This window comes from Macrosteles quadrilineatus, unplaced genomic scaffold (assembly GCF_028750875.1).
Source record: "Macrosteles quadrilineatus isolate MER2022 unplaced genomic scaffold, UCM_ALF_1.0 Scaffold_2__2_contigs__length_208266976, whole genome shotgun sequence".
Classification (NCBI taxonomy): Eukaryota; Metazoa; Arthropoda; class Insecta; order Hemiptera; family Cicadellidae; genus Macrosteles; species Macrosteles quadrilineatus.
In genome coordinates this window covers 150,272,988-150,288,995 of record NW_026542595.1, presented here as the reverse complement: position 1 = coordinate 150,288,995, position 16,008 = coordinate 150,272,988, and the positions used below count along the sequence as shown (strand labels likewise).

Below are 16,008 nucleotides of genomic sequence, written 5' to 3'. Positions count from 1 at the left end.
TTGACATAAGGAATAGGATATGCATCTTTCCTTGTGAGAGAGTTCAGGCGACGATAATCAACACAAAAGCGGTAAGTGTTGTCAGGTTTTCTTACCAAGACCACCGGTGATGACCATGCACTAGTACTAGGCTCTATGATGTCATGTTTTAGCATTTCGTCCAATTCTTGATCAATATGCCGTTGAACATTTGGCGAAACTGGATAATATCGCTGCTTCACTGGTGCAGCGTCACTGGTATCAATACGATGCTCCACGAGTGATGTACAGCCATACTTAGTTGTCATTTGAGGGTAATACTTGTTTGTGAGCTCCAATAGTTGACCATTTTGTTCTTCTGTTAAGTGTTCTCTTGAACATATTGCTCGGTTATGACTTTGTAGTCTATTTGTTTCACAGCTAGCCACAGCACAATCCCTAAATTCCCTTATATGAACGCTGTCGGAAAAGTACCATCTACCCCTAGATAGATCGAGCATAATACCAAAAAGTTTTTGAAAATCTGCACCAAGAATTAATGATACAGTAGTGTGTGGAAGATATAAAACTTCCATGATAGCGGTTCTTCCATCTACTTCTATCGGAACATCCATTGCTCCTCCAATAGTGCATGTTGATCCATCAGCAGTAGTAGCACGAGTAACACTAGAAGATCTGATCCTATGTCCCAATATTTCTAACATTCTTCGAGTTTTATCTCCTATCAAAGTCCTATTAGCTCCTGAATCCAATAAACCCATTATATTTGAACCACCAATATTCACATGAAGATATGGCCTGACATCTCCTTCTTTGAAGGTTAATAAGGAGGTAATATTTACAGAACTATTGCCTAACATTCTATCCGGACTTAATCGATCTTGGTTTTGACTTTTGCGGAACGGTTGCCGGACACATGACGTTCCGCATGAGAGTTTTCCGACTCAGACGGGGTTGTTTTTGGTTGGCAGGAAGGGCATTTTGATTTTATAGTGTTTTCTTTGCCACAACCATAGCAAAATATTGTCTTTGGCTTAAAGCAATCAGCAAAAACGTGTCCTGGTTTTCGACAATTCCAGCAGGTGTATGCAGATTTTGACCAACTTGATTGATGCTTGGTTTTGTTCTGAGAGACGTTGGATGACTCCACAGTTGATATTTTTATATTATCTCTCCTCACTCTAGGCTTATATGCAAGGTCAGGTTCGAGAAGACTTCGTTGTGGTTTCATATCATAGCGTTGAGCTCTAAGTCGACCTTTCTCAAGACTACATAGAACAATCTCTAGCTCATCAATATTTTTAACATTTTGTAAACAAAGTGCAGACTGATATTCTGGAAGTACGTTTTCTTCAATAATATCCAACATGTCTCCCTCAGATTTTGGCCTAGTCAAGCGACCAAACAAGCTACGCATCTTGGCAATGTAGACTGTCACAGTTTCTTCGGATCCTTGTTTCCTATTTTCAATTTCTCGCATTAGTCTTCTGTCATAGTCAGGATCTTGAAATGCATATAATAATTTTGTTTCAAGCCCTTGCCAGTCCTCAATTATTCCTCTACAAGACCTATAGACTGCTAAGGCAGAACCAGTAAAAAGTTCGCCGGCAGCATTGAATAGTTCTCTGAAAGTCATATGATTTGCAACACGTTTATCCTCAACATCAGCCAGGAATGCACCAACACTATTGTTGTCATCTCCTGAAAATTTTAAGTTCCACAATCTAACAGGAGTTCTCTTGAGCATGATTTTTCTTGAATTAAAAGCATGATCTTCATCTGAAATTTCAGTAGACGATGATGACGAAGATGATTCTTTGTAGTGGCGAGACTTCTTCTTCTTCTTCTTCTTACTCTTCTTAGTTTTGTTCTTCAGCGGCTTGTAGTCAGCTTCTTCTTCACTGGAGAATTCAGTACCCGATGTAGTTGGTCGGGTAGACTTCTTTCCTCCACTCTTTGTTTTCCTTTGAAAATTCCCATTCATCTTCTTATTTACTTCCAAAACTTTTGATTTTAATTTATGTGAGGCACTCGCTCCATTTCCTTCATCCGATGAAGCACTAGTTTGAAAACCAACTAATGTGTTGCGCCCATCAACCTTATTTGAGCTCATAGTTTCCATATCTCCACTCTCATTGGCAGAATCTGTCTTTTCAGAATCACTTGTAATATCCTGTAGTGATTGGCCAACAACTTTTTCAAATCTCCTTATGATATCTTTTATATCGCGGCTCAGTTTCTGACCCTCAGCCTCATAACCCTTACCTATTCTTTCAATTCTCTGATACGTGTGAAAAATCGCAGCCTCTAATCTTCGCTTCAACTTAGGTACATCAGTACCCTCCAATGGTAAAATCAGAAGATTCAACATTTCAGTAAGTTTGCCTATTTTTCTCGACAGGCTTCAACTTCATGCTCATCATCAATTGCTACAGGGATAGCAGAAATTCCAGACTTTTCCTTCTTCAAAAATCTCCTTAACTTCTTCCTTAAATCCTCCATCCTAATTCCAGAATGATCCTTAAAGCTCCTAACATCCAGTTCATGTTTGAGTTCACCCCTATCCAAGTGGTTGATATGAGAAGACTTGTAGATCATTTTGAAAATTTCAAATAAATGGCAATATTCAAGTAAATGACCAAAAACACATATAAATGGGACAAAATATCATAAAGAAGCAATATACACACTATTAGGGCTGAAAACAACAATATTTACTCCTATAAATAATACAAAATACTTCCCAAGTAGTTCCTGAAAATGTAGACCTCAAATAAATATAGGCTAAGTCATTACAAGATTCATAAAATAATCAACGTTCAGTTAGGCCCAATATATTTTCAATCAATGTTCAGTTAGGCCTAATATATTTGCAATAAATGTTCATTTAGGCCTAATATATTTTCAATCAATGTTCAGTTAGGCCTAATATATTTTCAAGTATGAACCAGTTGTATAAACTTATCTCACTTAACTGCATGTGCCATAGACTTCCTCAACTCCATAAGTCAAAAACTTCAAGTGCAAAAATCTGCCCAGAATAATTTTGGTATATTCTTCAAAAATAATTCAAGTCCAAAATTATTATGAAGTAGTAATCCAACCACAGGCCCCACGTTGGGCGCCATTTTTATTGTTACAGACCTAAATTCAGTTATCTTAAAATATTCTTGCCTCGGTTTGTTCAGGTCGGTGGAGGGGGGGGGGGAGTAAGAGAAAACAAAGGTTAGGTTGGATACAATGTATAATATGCAGTTTGAGATTATAAACCCTACAAAATAATTAAATAAAATACCCTTGGAACAATTTCTAAAGTTATATCCGACTACCACAGAGAAAACTTAATTAAAATTTATAATATACAAAAGTTCTCCGGCTGTACTGTAGACACCTATTTACACAATTTACTCCACAAAATCCAATAGTCTGTGGCACTATGCAGGGACGCTGAAGTGAGGTTGCACAGCAATAAATAAAAGTATAAAGTCTGTCTACCTTGGTTTGATGATCTAGGAAGTCCTTGGGTTAACTTGTTACCAGTTTGGGTTATAATTATTGAATCCAACTCGTATTAGTGTATTCCAATTTAGTTATATTCCAGCTTCATTTACGTGAATAGAGCGAGACATGAGATCCTTTGTAGGCTATACATAAGAAGCCTGAAATAACCCATGATATAAATAACAAGTGTCTTATTATTGATTATTTCATTGTAGATAAGCATTTTAACCAAACATTTTTTGATAAGTAAACAATGCAACTCAAAAGCTTTTTGTGAGCAATATTTAAGACATTTCATTATTTTATTTTAATGAAACATTATTTACTTTTAAACATAAGCCAAGAATTCATTATACTTTTTTTAACACTCAAAAATTATGTATGACATTACAAAACAGCTCTTTTTTTTTAGAAAGGGAGTATATACAGCTTTACAACAAAAAGTATTACAGCCTAATAAAAATACAAGTTTACAAGGTTAATCAATTTTCAAGGATAAATATACAACAATTGAATAATACCGGTAATACAACATTAAATTGAACCATACAATGTACATACCTGATCAATGTGCCTGGTAAAATAAACAAGTTAATTTTTACTGTACAAAACAATTAAACACATGATAAAAGAATTAAACACTAGAATTAATTGATACATTTTTGTCTTTGACAAAAGAAGAGCATTTTAAAATAATTATTCATTGCAAAATCAACTTTCAGTATGTATACCTTTGTTTCTAAACAATCAATTAAATATCATTTCTCAAGTTACAAACAACAATTTATGAAAATTTTGTAACTTCAAACTTGTAACTTTACCAACAGGTTTTAGTTTGTCCAAATCTGACAGGTCTGTACAATTCAATTTTGGCAGTTTGAAATCAAATTTACAAATTATTTAAATCACTTGAAACTACAAATTTCTTGAAAACACCGTAAATCTAATAAAATAATACATGGAATAAACTTACCCTAAGGCTTCTGCAATATTTTTTGTGTTATTCAGTAAGTTAAGATAATCCTGTATGAAAATGATTGTAACACAACTCAGATTTTGTCAATTATAATATTAATAGACAAATTTAACTGCACTGTACTCCAAACCAAAATATGTGAACTAATACTGACTAAATAACAAATCTTCAATAATTATTGGACATAAATCCCCACAACGGGCAAGTAAACTATGATCCAACAAGTAAATATCCTGCTACTCAGAATTCAGAGTTAGAACTAGACACAGAATGGAAGAGTACAGAAGGGGTTTGGGGGGAGGGGAAAGGGGAGAGGTATTGTAGTTGATCGGACATGAAAGAGATAAGGAATGCACCTGAAATCCAAGGTCTCTTTGTCTATCTTTCCTGTTTCCAACATATTTTCCTAAATTCAAGCTAGCATAAATTTCTCTCCAAATAATACGTAGCTAAATAAATATATTTTTGTACTTTTCTTGTTTATATATTTTTTTTGTATTTTCTTCCAATAAAATAAAATGTCACACAGTCCAGTCCAGTTGGCAGCAACTGCAGTGCACCAGGCGACAGTTCCATGAACTTAGTGACAACAGTGCTGTGATCTAAGTAGAGGGCTCAGTACTACGTGCACCCACGATGCGCAACGTAGTACATTGTAGAAATTTCATGTTCACACCTCCGACCGCATAGTCTTCAATCTATAGTGTTATATAGTAAATGGTATAAACCCAAGTTAACATGTTCGCTGCTGAAAATCTTTACACAGGCGCTGGTAAACTGCGGCGAGGCCCGGGCGGAGCCCCGGCGCGCTAACTGAATCAGCGATCGCTATTGGTATTCAAATATCTCAGTAAGACGAATCACAAAAGAACAGTGGTGATTGTTCTGCGTTACCCAGAAAGTAGACGCAGTTCACTGAAACACCCAAAGGTAGCAGCACTGCTAATAACTATAAACCACTTAAAGCTGTTCTATTTTTCAATGCAATACTGACATTTTTTAAGCTTTGTTGATGTTTTTCTAGATCAGGACAGATCTTAGGGAGCCATATTGTCAAGGGACTACTTGTCTTGTATGCTAGTAAGAATTGTTAATAGAATGTTTTTTTCAGAATTGGAAACTCTGGATTCAGACGAAGATGATCTCATTCCAGTCGTTACTGTAGGAGAACGAACTGTCCCGATAACTGAAGTTGATGACCAGCTGATACAAGAAATGTCACCTCATGAGAAGGAAACTTACATACAAGTCTACCAAGAATACTACTCTCATGTGTTAGATTAGATGTACAGAATAGATTTAACATCATGTATATATTTTTAATAAACCATTTGGTATGTATAAGTACATTTTATGTTGATAAATTCATAGTTCACCTTGTAACTTGGCTATGAATGTGTTTTACTCATGTTCTTCAACAGATAATGCTACAACATTATATTTTACTGTTTACAGTATATCAATCTATTTCGAAGTTTCTTGATTTTTTTAAATTGCAAAAGATACCAGTATGCCAGCTCTATGTGTTTGACAACCTAATCAGGAGTAGTGTTTTTTTTACAGACATTGGTTATTCTAATCTTTAAAATCCAAGAAATCTTGTTGTGTTGTGTGGTTTTTGTGGTCAATGTTAGTTCCATAGGATTTTTAGTTCCTACAAAACCAGTCTTAATCACATAAAAACCTGGAAATCATATTTCCTTGTTTAAAACTTTGGTAGTATATAGGGTAATTGTTCTTAAATTTAATAGTGTGACCCTAAATTAGTTTGCAGTCTACACAACGTTTAAAGAGATTGAATATTTTAAGCCCTCCCAAGTTGTGCTTATCTAAGTTCAGGAAATTTCTCAAAGAAAATGTCCACTCTTGTATTTATATTGAACTCCAAGCAATCAGCAAAATATTTTTCTCTTTTCCCCAAATAAGATTTGTAAGTGTTGTCTCGTAAACAAGTTGTAATAAGTTGTGTATTTTTTTTTATTTCCAAAAATACAAATTTACAAAACACATACAACTCAGCCACAAAAGCCAATATGGCTTGTCTGCAGCAATTATTCTAATTTTTGTTATTTCACAGTGCTTTTTTATTCAATCAGTCTTTTGTTTCCCTTGTTTTTTCTGTAAGAATTCAATAATATACCAAATCAATCATAGAATTTAAAGTAGTCAGATTTAAAAAAAGTCAGTGTATAAAATCATAGCAAATTAACAGAATGAAAAATGTTTTAACACCTCAAATAAATACTTAGAGGTAAAAAATTCAGTTTAACCTCTTTAGCAACTGCAAATAGAAGAGAATTGACTGTAAATATTCGCACAAACCTTTTAAATATTCAAATATTCACTAAAACTAGGGAGCACTGTTTACCTCATACATAAAGAAAAGCTCAACTTTTCCTAACGAATCGTTACTACTTTTATTTAACATACATTACCATTAAAATTTTAAATCTTCTCGGTTTTGTCACAAGTATTGTTTTTTTTTACTTTGCTAAATATTATTCTGAATTAAGAACAGAATTAATGTTACAATAATGTTGTTAACTAAACTTGGATTCAAACATACTTCAAATGTCCTTATTTGAAACTAATTATTTGGACAATTAAAGTCAAACAATATTCCAAGCTTTGAATTTTTACAATCTTTATTCTTGACCAGAAATCCTCATATGATTGATTGCTTATAGAAAAATAAAAGTTATAAAGCTATTTACTTTGCTTTGTTACCGGCTAAAGCCCCCCACACACGGGCAAGCATGTTCGTGAGCTTGCTCGTGATGGTGTTGGCGACGAACATGCTCGCCCGTGTGTGGAATCTGTCGCGGCGAGCATGTTGGGCTTTGGCGCTCGGCTCGTCGGACTTGGCGAGCCCGAACACAAACATGCTCGCGAACATGCTCGCCTGTCTGTGGGGACGACCAATATGTTGCAATGGCGACCAAGTTGCTCGCCATTGCAACTCAACCACAGTGGGTAGAAATAAGGCTAAATGATTTCATCGATGTAGCCGCTACTATGATTCTAGTTACACTCGTGGACTCATTACAAGTAACACCATTCCGATTCCAAACGATTACTTCGTTACCGCCATTGCAAAGTATTGATGCAAGGTGTTGATACTCTGATGTATTCCAATTACAGTAATAGATTTAGAATCAATGTTTACAGAAGCTAAACAAATATTTATTTGTGTTGGTAACGCAATAAATACAAATTTAAATGAGTTAAATAAGAAAGGCTAGAATAAGCAAAACCACAAGAAATATTTTTACATAGTGATGGAATTTTAACCAACATTTTTAAAACCATAATCCGATAACTTAAGGCCTGGTACACACGGTCATCACCCCTGATTTATTTCTGAGAAATAATGCGTATGTTGCAAAAAACTAAATGCTGTAATTGCAGCAAAAAAGCAGGCGCACACGTGGCGATTTTTTAGTTGAAAAATTATTTTTTCTGAGTGCGCTATGGCTTACTTTTGCTTTCTTCTTCCAAACAAACTGCACCACCGCAAATAGCCACAACAGCATTAGCATCCAATAAAATTTAATCAAAATAAAGTAATTAAATATTTAATAAATAAATACACACAACTTGACTGTCACGTGCACAAGAGAAGCAAGAATAGGCCTAGGAACCGCTACCGAGCCACGAGCATGATCGTCCGTCAGTTGGAAACGCCAAGCATGTTCGCGAGCATGCTTGTCCGTCTGTTGACAACGCCGAGCATGTTCGCGAGCATGTTTGCCAACATGCTTACGAACATGCTCGCCCGTGTATGAGGGGCTTTAGATCAACTGGTTTATTAGTCAGGATAATTTATTTAAAGCCCAATGATCAGGAACAGCTTGGTCCATTTTTGAACAATCTACTGACTTTTCTCAGGATCGAACCGGGGACCTTTTGATTGATAGGAGAGCACTATAACCACTCAGCTACCCAAACCTACCTTCTAATTGGCTACTGGTATTTATTCTAACACATAATTTAAATTTCAAATTTGGAAGTACCTGCCAACTCATTTAACTGTACCTAGCTTATCTAACTTCAATAATAATTTTTTAATACATATAAATTTAACTTACAACTTAAAATTATGGAACACGTTTTTCTTTTCTCATTATTTACCAACTAGCCTACTTTTACAAGATGAGTTATCAATTTAACTCCAAAATTAATTGTAAGTATTTTATTTAATTTATTTTCATAAAACCTCTATTGAAAGGAACTGGTGGAGGTGGTTTTGGAATAAAACTGAATTAAAACTTTGCTAGGTGGAAACTTTTGAAAGTGCTTGGTTGTAGATTAATTGGTTCTTTTGAAAACTTTTAATTTAATAAACTACCCTCGACAGGCAGAATCGTCTCTTAGAAAACTTTGATGAGTTTTGCAAATATAAACTTTCTAATTAGATCTTTATATACACTTTCTTATTTGATGTATAATCATAATCATTAAGAAGCTAGTTATTCAGATAACATATTACAGTGTACAGTCAATACAACCTTCTATGAATTTTAATAAAATTTTTAAAGTGAATCTTATCTGTAACTCAAAATGTGGTGTTTTTTTTACCAGTTCAATATTTTGAAATGCAAACTCGAGCTAAGTGGCACTAAATTTTACAGGCATTTATAAAAGAAAAATAATATTGAAACGACATTTTCATCCTTAAAAATGCATTGCAAGTTTGTATTGAATGATGGCATTGGATGAGTGCAAACTTTTATATTTTTTTAACACTTATACGGGTGTATTTAGTGAACCCAAACTTGTGCACCATGAAAAGACCTTTAGTTGTACTAGCACTTGTTTGACCTCTTGTAAAATGCCACTGGCTTAGAAAAAAATTACACAATTATAATTGATAGTAAGTATAAAAGCATATAGATTTGGCAGTATTTTTTAAAAATTAACAGTTTTCAAATGGGTTGGAGCTGCGAAAAATTTCCTAAATTTTTAGCAATGTATTTTTGCGCTAAAAGTTGCTATTCAGCTACAAAATTCATTTTACTTACTAAGAAATGAGTACCAGTACTTAGTTTCTTTATTGATTGTTGAAAAACATAAAAAAAACCTCTGGAATGATTCAAATTCTTTATTGAAAACAACATCAACAATAAGCAAACAAAGACAAACAACAAACTGTTTTTTTTTTACACAAAATTTATATTGTACTGGCATATCTATCCTGACACATAGATAATTTGATTCTGAGTTTATTGAAATAAATATTACAGTATTTTCTTTTCCATTTGAGGTTTTTAGGGACTTATGTCCCTACAAGCCACTAGTAGTAAAATACTTATGTTAATGAAAGCAAGAAACACTTATGTCCAATAAACAGCAGAATATAAATTAACTAAGTTGACTAAAATTAAGTCAACAGTAAAATTTTACTGCAATGTACAAAGGACCAGTGGGGGTCTTAAGCACGGGTCACACTAGGCTGGCATCAGCGGCGAATTGAAAGAAGCCGCGACTGTCAGCTTAATGTGACCACAAAATTCGCAGCTGACACTGAGCTTACTCAGCCTGGATTGGTGAGCCGGTGATGCTGGTGCCAGCTGCTTATCACCAGCGGCTGGCAAACAGCCTAGTGTGACCTGTGCTTCACTCAGCATCAGGTGATGACACTTCCTTATCAATGTGTAATGGATTGTGGCTATTGGCACAGGTAGTCTTATCTATAATCATAGATGACATCTATGCTATAATGCAGATGCTTGGCCTGTACCCAAGACTGACACCAGCATTGTAACATGAAGCCTTGTAAAGCTTTATGTCAAATGATGGTCTAAGATCAAAATTATAAACTTTTTTAAAGCTGAGTATGAATACTTCTAACTTGAAATTATGTTTTGGGAAATAATTAACTAGTGAATAATAGCCAGCACTCAATTAATGTTAAACGTGGGTATCTTAAAAATCATATTATATGGGTCAGTTAAGAATGTACTAATTAATAGTTTACTTATGTTATTTGTTTGGTCTCGGCTAAGTATAACATAACAATAGTAATAGTATATTTCATCACTAGTCCAGAAAAGTGAAAATTTTTTTGGGAAAATATAGCGGTTTACGAGCGAGGCGAAGTCGAGAAGAAAACATTTTCAAGTCCCGGAATGCTTCTTTTGTGACAAGCAGTGAAGAAATATTTATTTAATCACAATGCAAAAATCACAGAAAGCTTCTTGGTTATTAATAATAAAATGTTATTCCATGGCAATTATGTTTGAAGTTAAATTACTAGTCCTATTTAGCTTAGTATTAAAGTTTAACAACAATCTATTTTTCTAAGTTTATATATCATTATACATTTATCATTTATTAGATTTTCACCTGAGGACGGGATCAGATTCCAGATCCCAAAACTTTGTTTTTTATTATGATGGAAAATGTCTACAATAATTTCTAGGTTAACTTCCAAAAGATGAAATTTATTTGCCTTTATAGAATGTTTATTCCTGTATTTATTTAAAAATTTTGTAGACTTCCATGAGTAATCTTATTTAAACCCTGCAACGTTTTGTTAACCATTTTCAAATAACAAAGTTCATGGTCAATAAAGTTTCTAGATATCATTTTTGGGAATCACTGTATTCTATTAGTAGGTAACAGTTAAAGGCTCATAACCAAAATCCCTTAAAAAACAGAATAAAAGTTGAATTCTCAACACCTTTTATCATTGACCAAGTTATTGATTCCAAAATTATTCTGTAATTATATTTCTGTAAAATAAGATACATAAGGGTATTAATTTAATGGCATGGAAGTAAAAAGTTTGAAAGTTGTAACCAAGATATTACAGCAGTAAAAATATAAGACAGCAGTTTTACCCTGTGAGATAGGCTGTAATCCGGTCATATAACTCCAGCTGATGTCTTCATATTGACTTATAAATTTAATGCAATGCCAGCTGGCTCTTGGTTCTTCATTTTGCAGGTTTATCACATCTTTCATTTTCAATATACTTTTCCGCGTCAGTAATGTTTTTTATTATTTCTTGGTGGTAACTTTGTTTGTTTGGATATTTCTACATAATTCACAACTCCTATGTTTTCATTCCTTTTACCGCCAAACTTAAGTCGGTAGGTCATCGTTCCAAAACTTCTAGCATTTTGTGGACACTTGGAAGGAGGATTCATTCGACCATATTTTGGTATTGACATAAAGACATTATTTTACATAAAAGATTTTAATACATTTTTTTAAATGAATGAGCTATCTTGATTCGATGAGCAAGTTGGGTTAAAATACAGGATTAGACTGAAAATACAAATAAAATGTTAAGATAAAAAAAAATGTTTTGTGAATAAAACAGAGTGTAATTCTGTTTCTTAATGTAGTTAATTTAATATACATAAATAGCCCATACAATAGCACACAGTACAAAAATATCCCTTCAAGTTAATATCCTTGAAGTTTTGTGTTTCGTATACGGACTAAAACATACTTTCGGATTAAAGTCTGAAACATTATTGAGAGCTGGCGGTATAATCTAATTTAGGCTTTCACCAACTCAATTGTCCTCTGTCACTTTTGAGAAATTGTTCTCTAGAGATATTTAAGATAAAAACATATCTCGAGAGAATAAGAAAATAATATTTGCCATCGAGTACATAGCTTAGTATTTTCGCTACACAATGTAGTATCAATCAAGTGAGAGCCATTTTTGGTATTGTTTAAGATCTTAGTTGCAATATTAAACCAAAATAGCCTAATCTATTAGCGACACATTCCAAAAAAATGCTTTGGTGATGTTGAAAACACTTAATAATTTTGATAAAACATAATTGTTTAACAAATATTTGCAATATACATTTTAAAATGTTTTAAAAATATTGAAAATCAATAAAATATAGAATAATTTTCTAGATATTAATTTTAAATTCTTTTAAAATGAACAGAGTGCTGCTATTTTTGGATTTTTTTAAAAACTGGTTTAAAGTATAAATATAAATGTGTTTCTGTGTCTTATACAATTGGCTACAATGATTAATGTTAATTTTATATTTAATGAACATTTCAGATTATTTATAGAACGAGATAAAATATAACAATAATAAGCTAAAACACAACTTTTTGGTAGTCTACACTTGTACACATATTCACCAAAATATTGAACATCTTAAAGAACACATAAGCGTATAATTGGACGAAATACACATAGAAAAACTTACTTAAATTATTCCCTTCTAATAATACTATTCCATATTTTGTAATACTATTCCATTAAGACAGTTCCCTATATTAGGATATCAGAATAAAATTTTGTTATTACACAGGTTTTTTTCAACAAGAACTTCAACACATTTTTGACAATTACATTTTACAAAAAAAAAAAAAAAAGTAGTAAAAAATTTTTGTTGAACCCACTTAATAATATTTATAATATCAAGAAAATAAAAATAGATTTTTATGCAATAATATCACAATTTCTATTTTCAGCAGACGACTTTTTCGAAGGAATGATATACTAATGTAAATGTTTTTTTTTCCGATTTCGTACAGTTGCTGTAGGGAAGATGAAATGAAAAGACACCTTCAACAATTGTAGAAATAAACCCAAAATGGTATAATCAATTTCATAAATCAGTCATGTGTAGTGGTTTTATACACCTAAATCAAATCTATAGTTATTTAATCAGCTTTTTAGCTAACATATTATGTCTAGCAAACGTAAATATAGTGTTTTGCCGTCTATATGCTATGCACAATATGGTATTGCCATATTTATAAACAAATAAATGCATATCACTAATAAAGAGTTACAAAACATAAGCAGATATTAGATTTTTCTGGTCAATTTTTTAAGAATTTATTGTTAAGAGATACTGATTGTGTTCTTAACCTGCATTATGAGACTTTTAGTTGCTATGTTTAAATGCAGTTTTTGCCAATCGGGAATGATATCTATCGATAGCAGCAATTGAGGACATCTGTGAAGCAGTTTGATGACGTTATGAACTGAGGCAAGTGTTATAAATAAACTTTGTAGTCTTTGATTATTTAAGTTTAGCCTGTATCTAGATTCAGTTCAAATTAAATACAAAGCTTAACCAGGAGTTTTGAGTTTTCCCAGGAGTTAAAAAGTCTAAGAAATTTACCGTAATCCAAATGGTAAACATTCCGCCAAACTGAAAGCAGTTTCTTCAGTTTCTATGACAGTTTAGAATATGTTGTGAACATTATTTGTTAATGCAAGCAAAACAAGTCAGTACGTTGGCGAACAAAATTTAAGGCTGAAAAAAATCACACAACTTGTTTAATTCCTCAGAAAGCTGCAACATGTATCATATTTTATACTAACTAACAATTATTTAGCTGATTTTATGACAACCTATAGCAATATTACATTAATATTTGGTATTTAAAGGAAAATGAGGCAATGCACAGTAGGTATTTTAGATTTCAGGCCAAAAAAGGCACATAGCCTATATGTTATAAGAAATATCTAGTAAAAAGTTTCAGTTGATAAATAACTGAAAGTTAAACAGTTAGTTTCAAAACTATTTTTTATTTTAAAATTGAACAGCCTTGACACGCTTAAATTCAACAAACAATTGTGAACAAAATAAATTTTCGTACCATCGCAATTTTTTACACAGGTATTTTTGTCAGATGATAATGGAAGTTAATAAGTGATTTTGAGCCAAGACATTACAATTGCACAGTCAAATATACTCCAACAATAAATCATATTTTAATACATACTAAAAATTGACTATTGGATACTAATAACCGTTATTGTGTTTGTGCTGAGGCTAAAATTGTGCTGTCCTTTTTTTACCAACTGTATTATTCCGAGTTGCATCACATTCTGCTATAAGATACGCTACTTCAATCAAGTGTAAGTGATCTGAGCTTCCTTGGGGTGAGGCTTGGCTAGCCAAGGATTAAATCACTTGCCACAGTCAGACTTATAGCACAGATAATATAATACTGTAATATTATAGGATTATAGGTTTATAGGTTATAGGGTTATATTAAAGGTTTACACTGTCTGTGCCTATAGCCTACAAATGACACGTAAAAACTGTCTGATGAAAATTTAGATAAAACCAGAATATTTTATCACTTTTGATTGTAAGTTATCAGTTGACGTTAATGGTAGGTTTGTACTACGCTATATATTTTGGTCTAAAAACCTTCAGTGAAATACCGGCTTTCTTTTAAGCTATTAGTTATTCAAATCGGACAAGTTTCAAGCAAATGCAAGGTGAACAACCAACATAAAAATAATTTTTCATTACAAATCAATAGCTCCAGTATTGTTAATGTTTTTTATATGTTTTGGACTCAAATTAATCAGTAAATTATAGGCTTTAATTTCATTTATTGATCTTTTAAATCAGTTAAGCTACTCAACACACACACACAGTTGTTATACTGTATTACTCAATCAAAAATCAAAAATTGATTATTTCTCGGATATTATATTTATTTTAACGCTGCGGAGCAGCATGCGTCCCCTAGTTTATAATAATTATTACATGCAATAATAGTGGGTTTTTTACTATTGAGCAGTATTGTTATTACTTTTTTCACAGCATAATATTTATTTTATAACGGCTTTGCACGGTTAAAAACTCATACATTTGAAATAATCGGGGATAAAATCGCCCAAGTTTTTTACTTCCAAACTTTACAGCGAACAGTTTATTTTTATTGACGCGGGGTTCATAAAAAACAGAACCACTTCCATTTACTGGCCGAGATAACACCACTGGTGTTTTTGTAAAGCCCCAATAAAATTATCATTCACTCAAACTCATTTTCAGTTTCATGTATTTGGCTACTGTCACTTTAAACGCGCTTTATTTCTAAAGCGTGTGAATTCCAATCATGTACATCACTCCTATAATCATTTTGTAAGGTTTTGATTCTTTGTTAAAATGTGCAATATTAACATAAACGGCATTGTTATAATCAGTACAACATTTAAATTAATTGCCATTTCATTGCTTGTCTTGAGGACAAAGTTTTTCCTCTTATCTTACCTTTGTTCTTATTTATTAAGAATCAAGAGCAGAGAATGTTCATAACACAATCTGAACCAATTTATGAAAATTTGGTCGAAACAGCCGACAACTGAATCGTTATACGCTTGTATGTTGTTTTACTTTCACGAAGGTTTATGATCCATGCGATTACTTTCTATACAATTAATTCATGACGATATACTATTTTTCTTCTTCCTAGCTGAGTAAAATCCATTAAATGACGAAAAACTTATGGTCATGATTATAAAATTACCCCAACTGTGTTGAATCATTATGAATTAAAGAAAACAATATACGATGATAAAATACTCTTTTCAATTTAATTAGGTTAACAATCATTATTAAAAATTTCAAACCTAATCTTTTAATAATTAGTTTTAATGAACAGTTATTTTTGAATTAATCCCTAATACCGTTTACAATTTTAACGTGTTAACATTTTAGAAATTCCACTATTTTTCTCACCGTCACGAAAAAGAGACCTTTAATTTGAGCCCTCTCCCGTCGCTCTACGACTTCCTAATTTTGACGCAAAGAATTTTC

The 16,008-nt window shown here is 32.6% G+C and overlaps 1 protein-coding gene across 2 annotated transcripts in view; it reads left to right on the top strand.

Moving 5' to 3' along the window:
• LOC128986570 (general transcription factor IIE subunit 1) overlaps positions 1-8,958 on the top strand; it is a 38,721-nt gene extending 29,763 nt beyond the window's left edge. For both annotated transcript variants that reach the window (XM_054407003.1, XM_054407004.1), the window contains exon 7: positions 5,568-8,958. In XM_054407003.1, the coding sequence (XP_054262978.1) occupies positions 5,568-5,740 (173 nt within the window). In that variant the 3' untranslated portion in view covers positions 5,741-8,958. The remainder of the gene's footprint in view (positions 1-5,567) is intronic.
• The last annotated feature ends 7,050 nt before the right edge of the window (positions 8,959-16,008 follow it).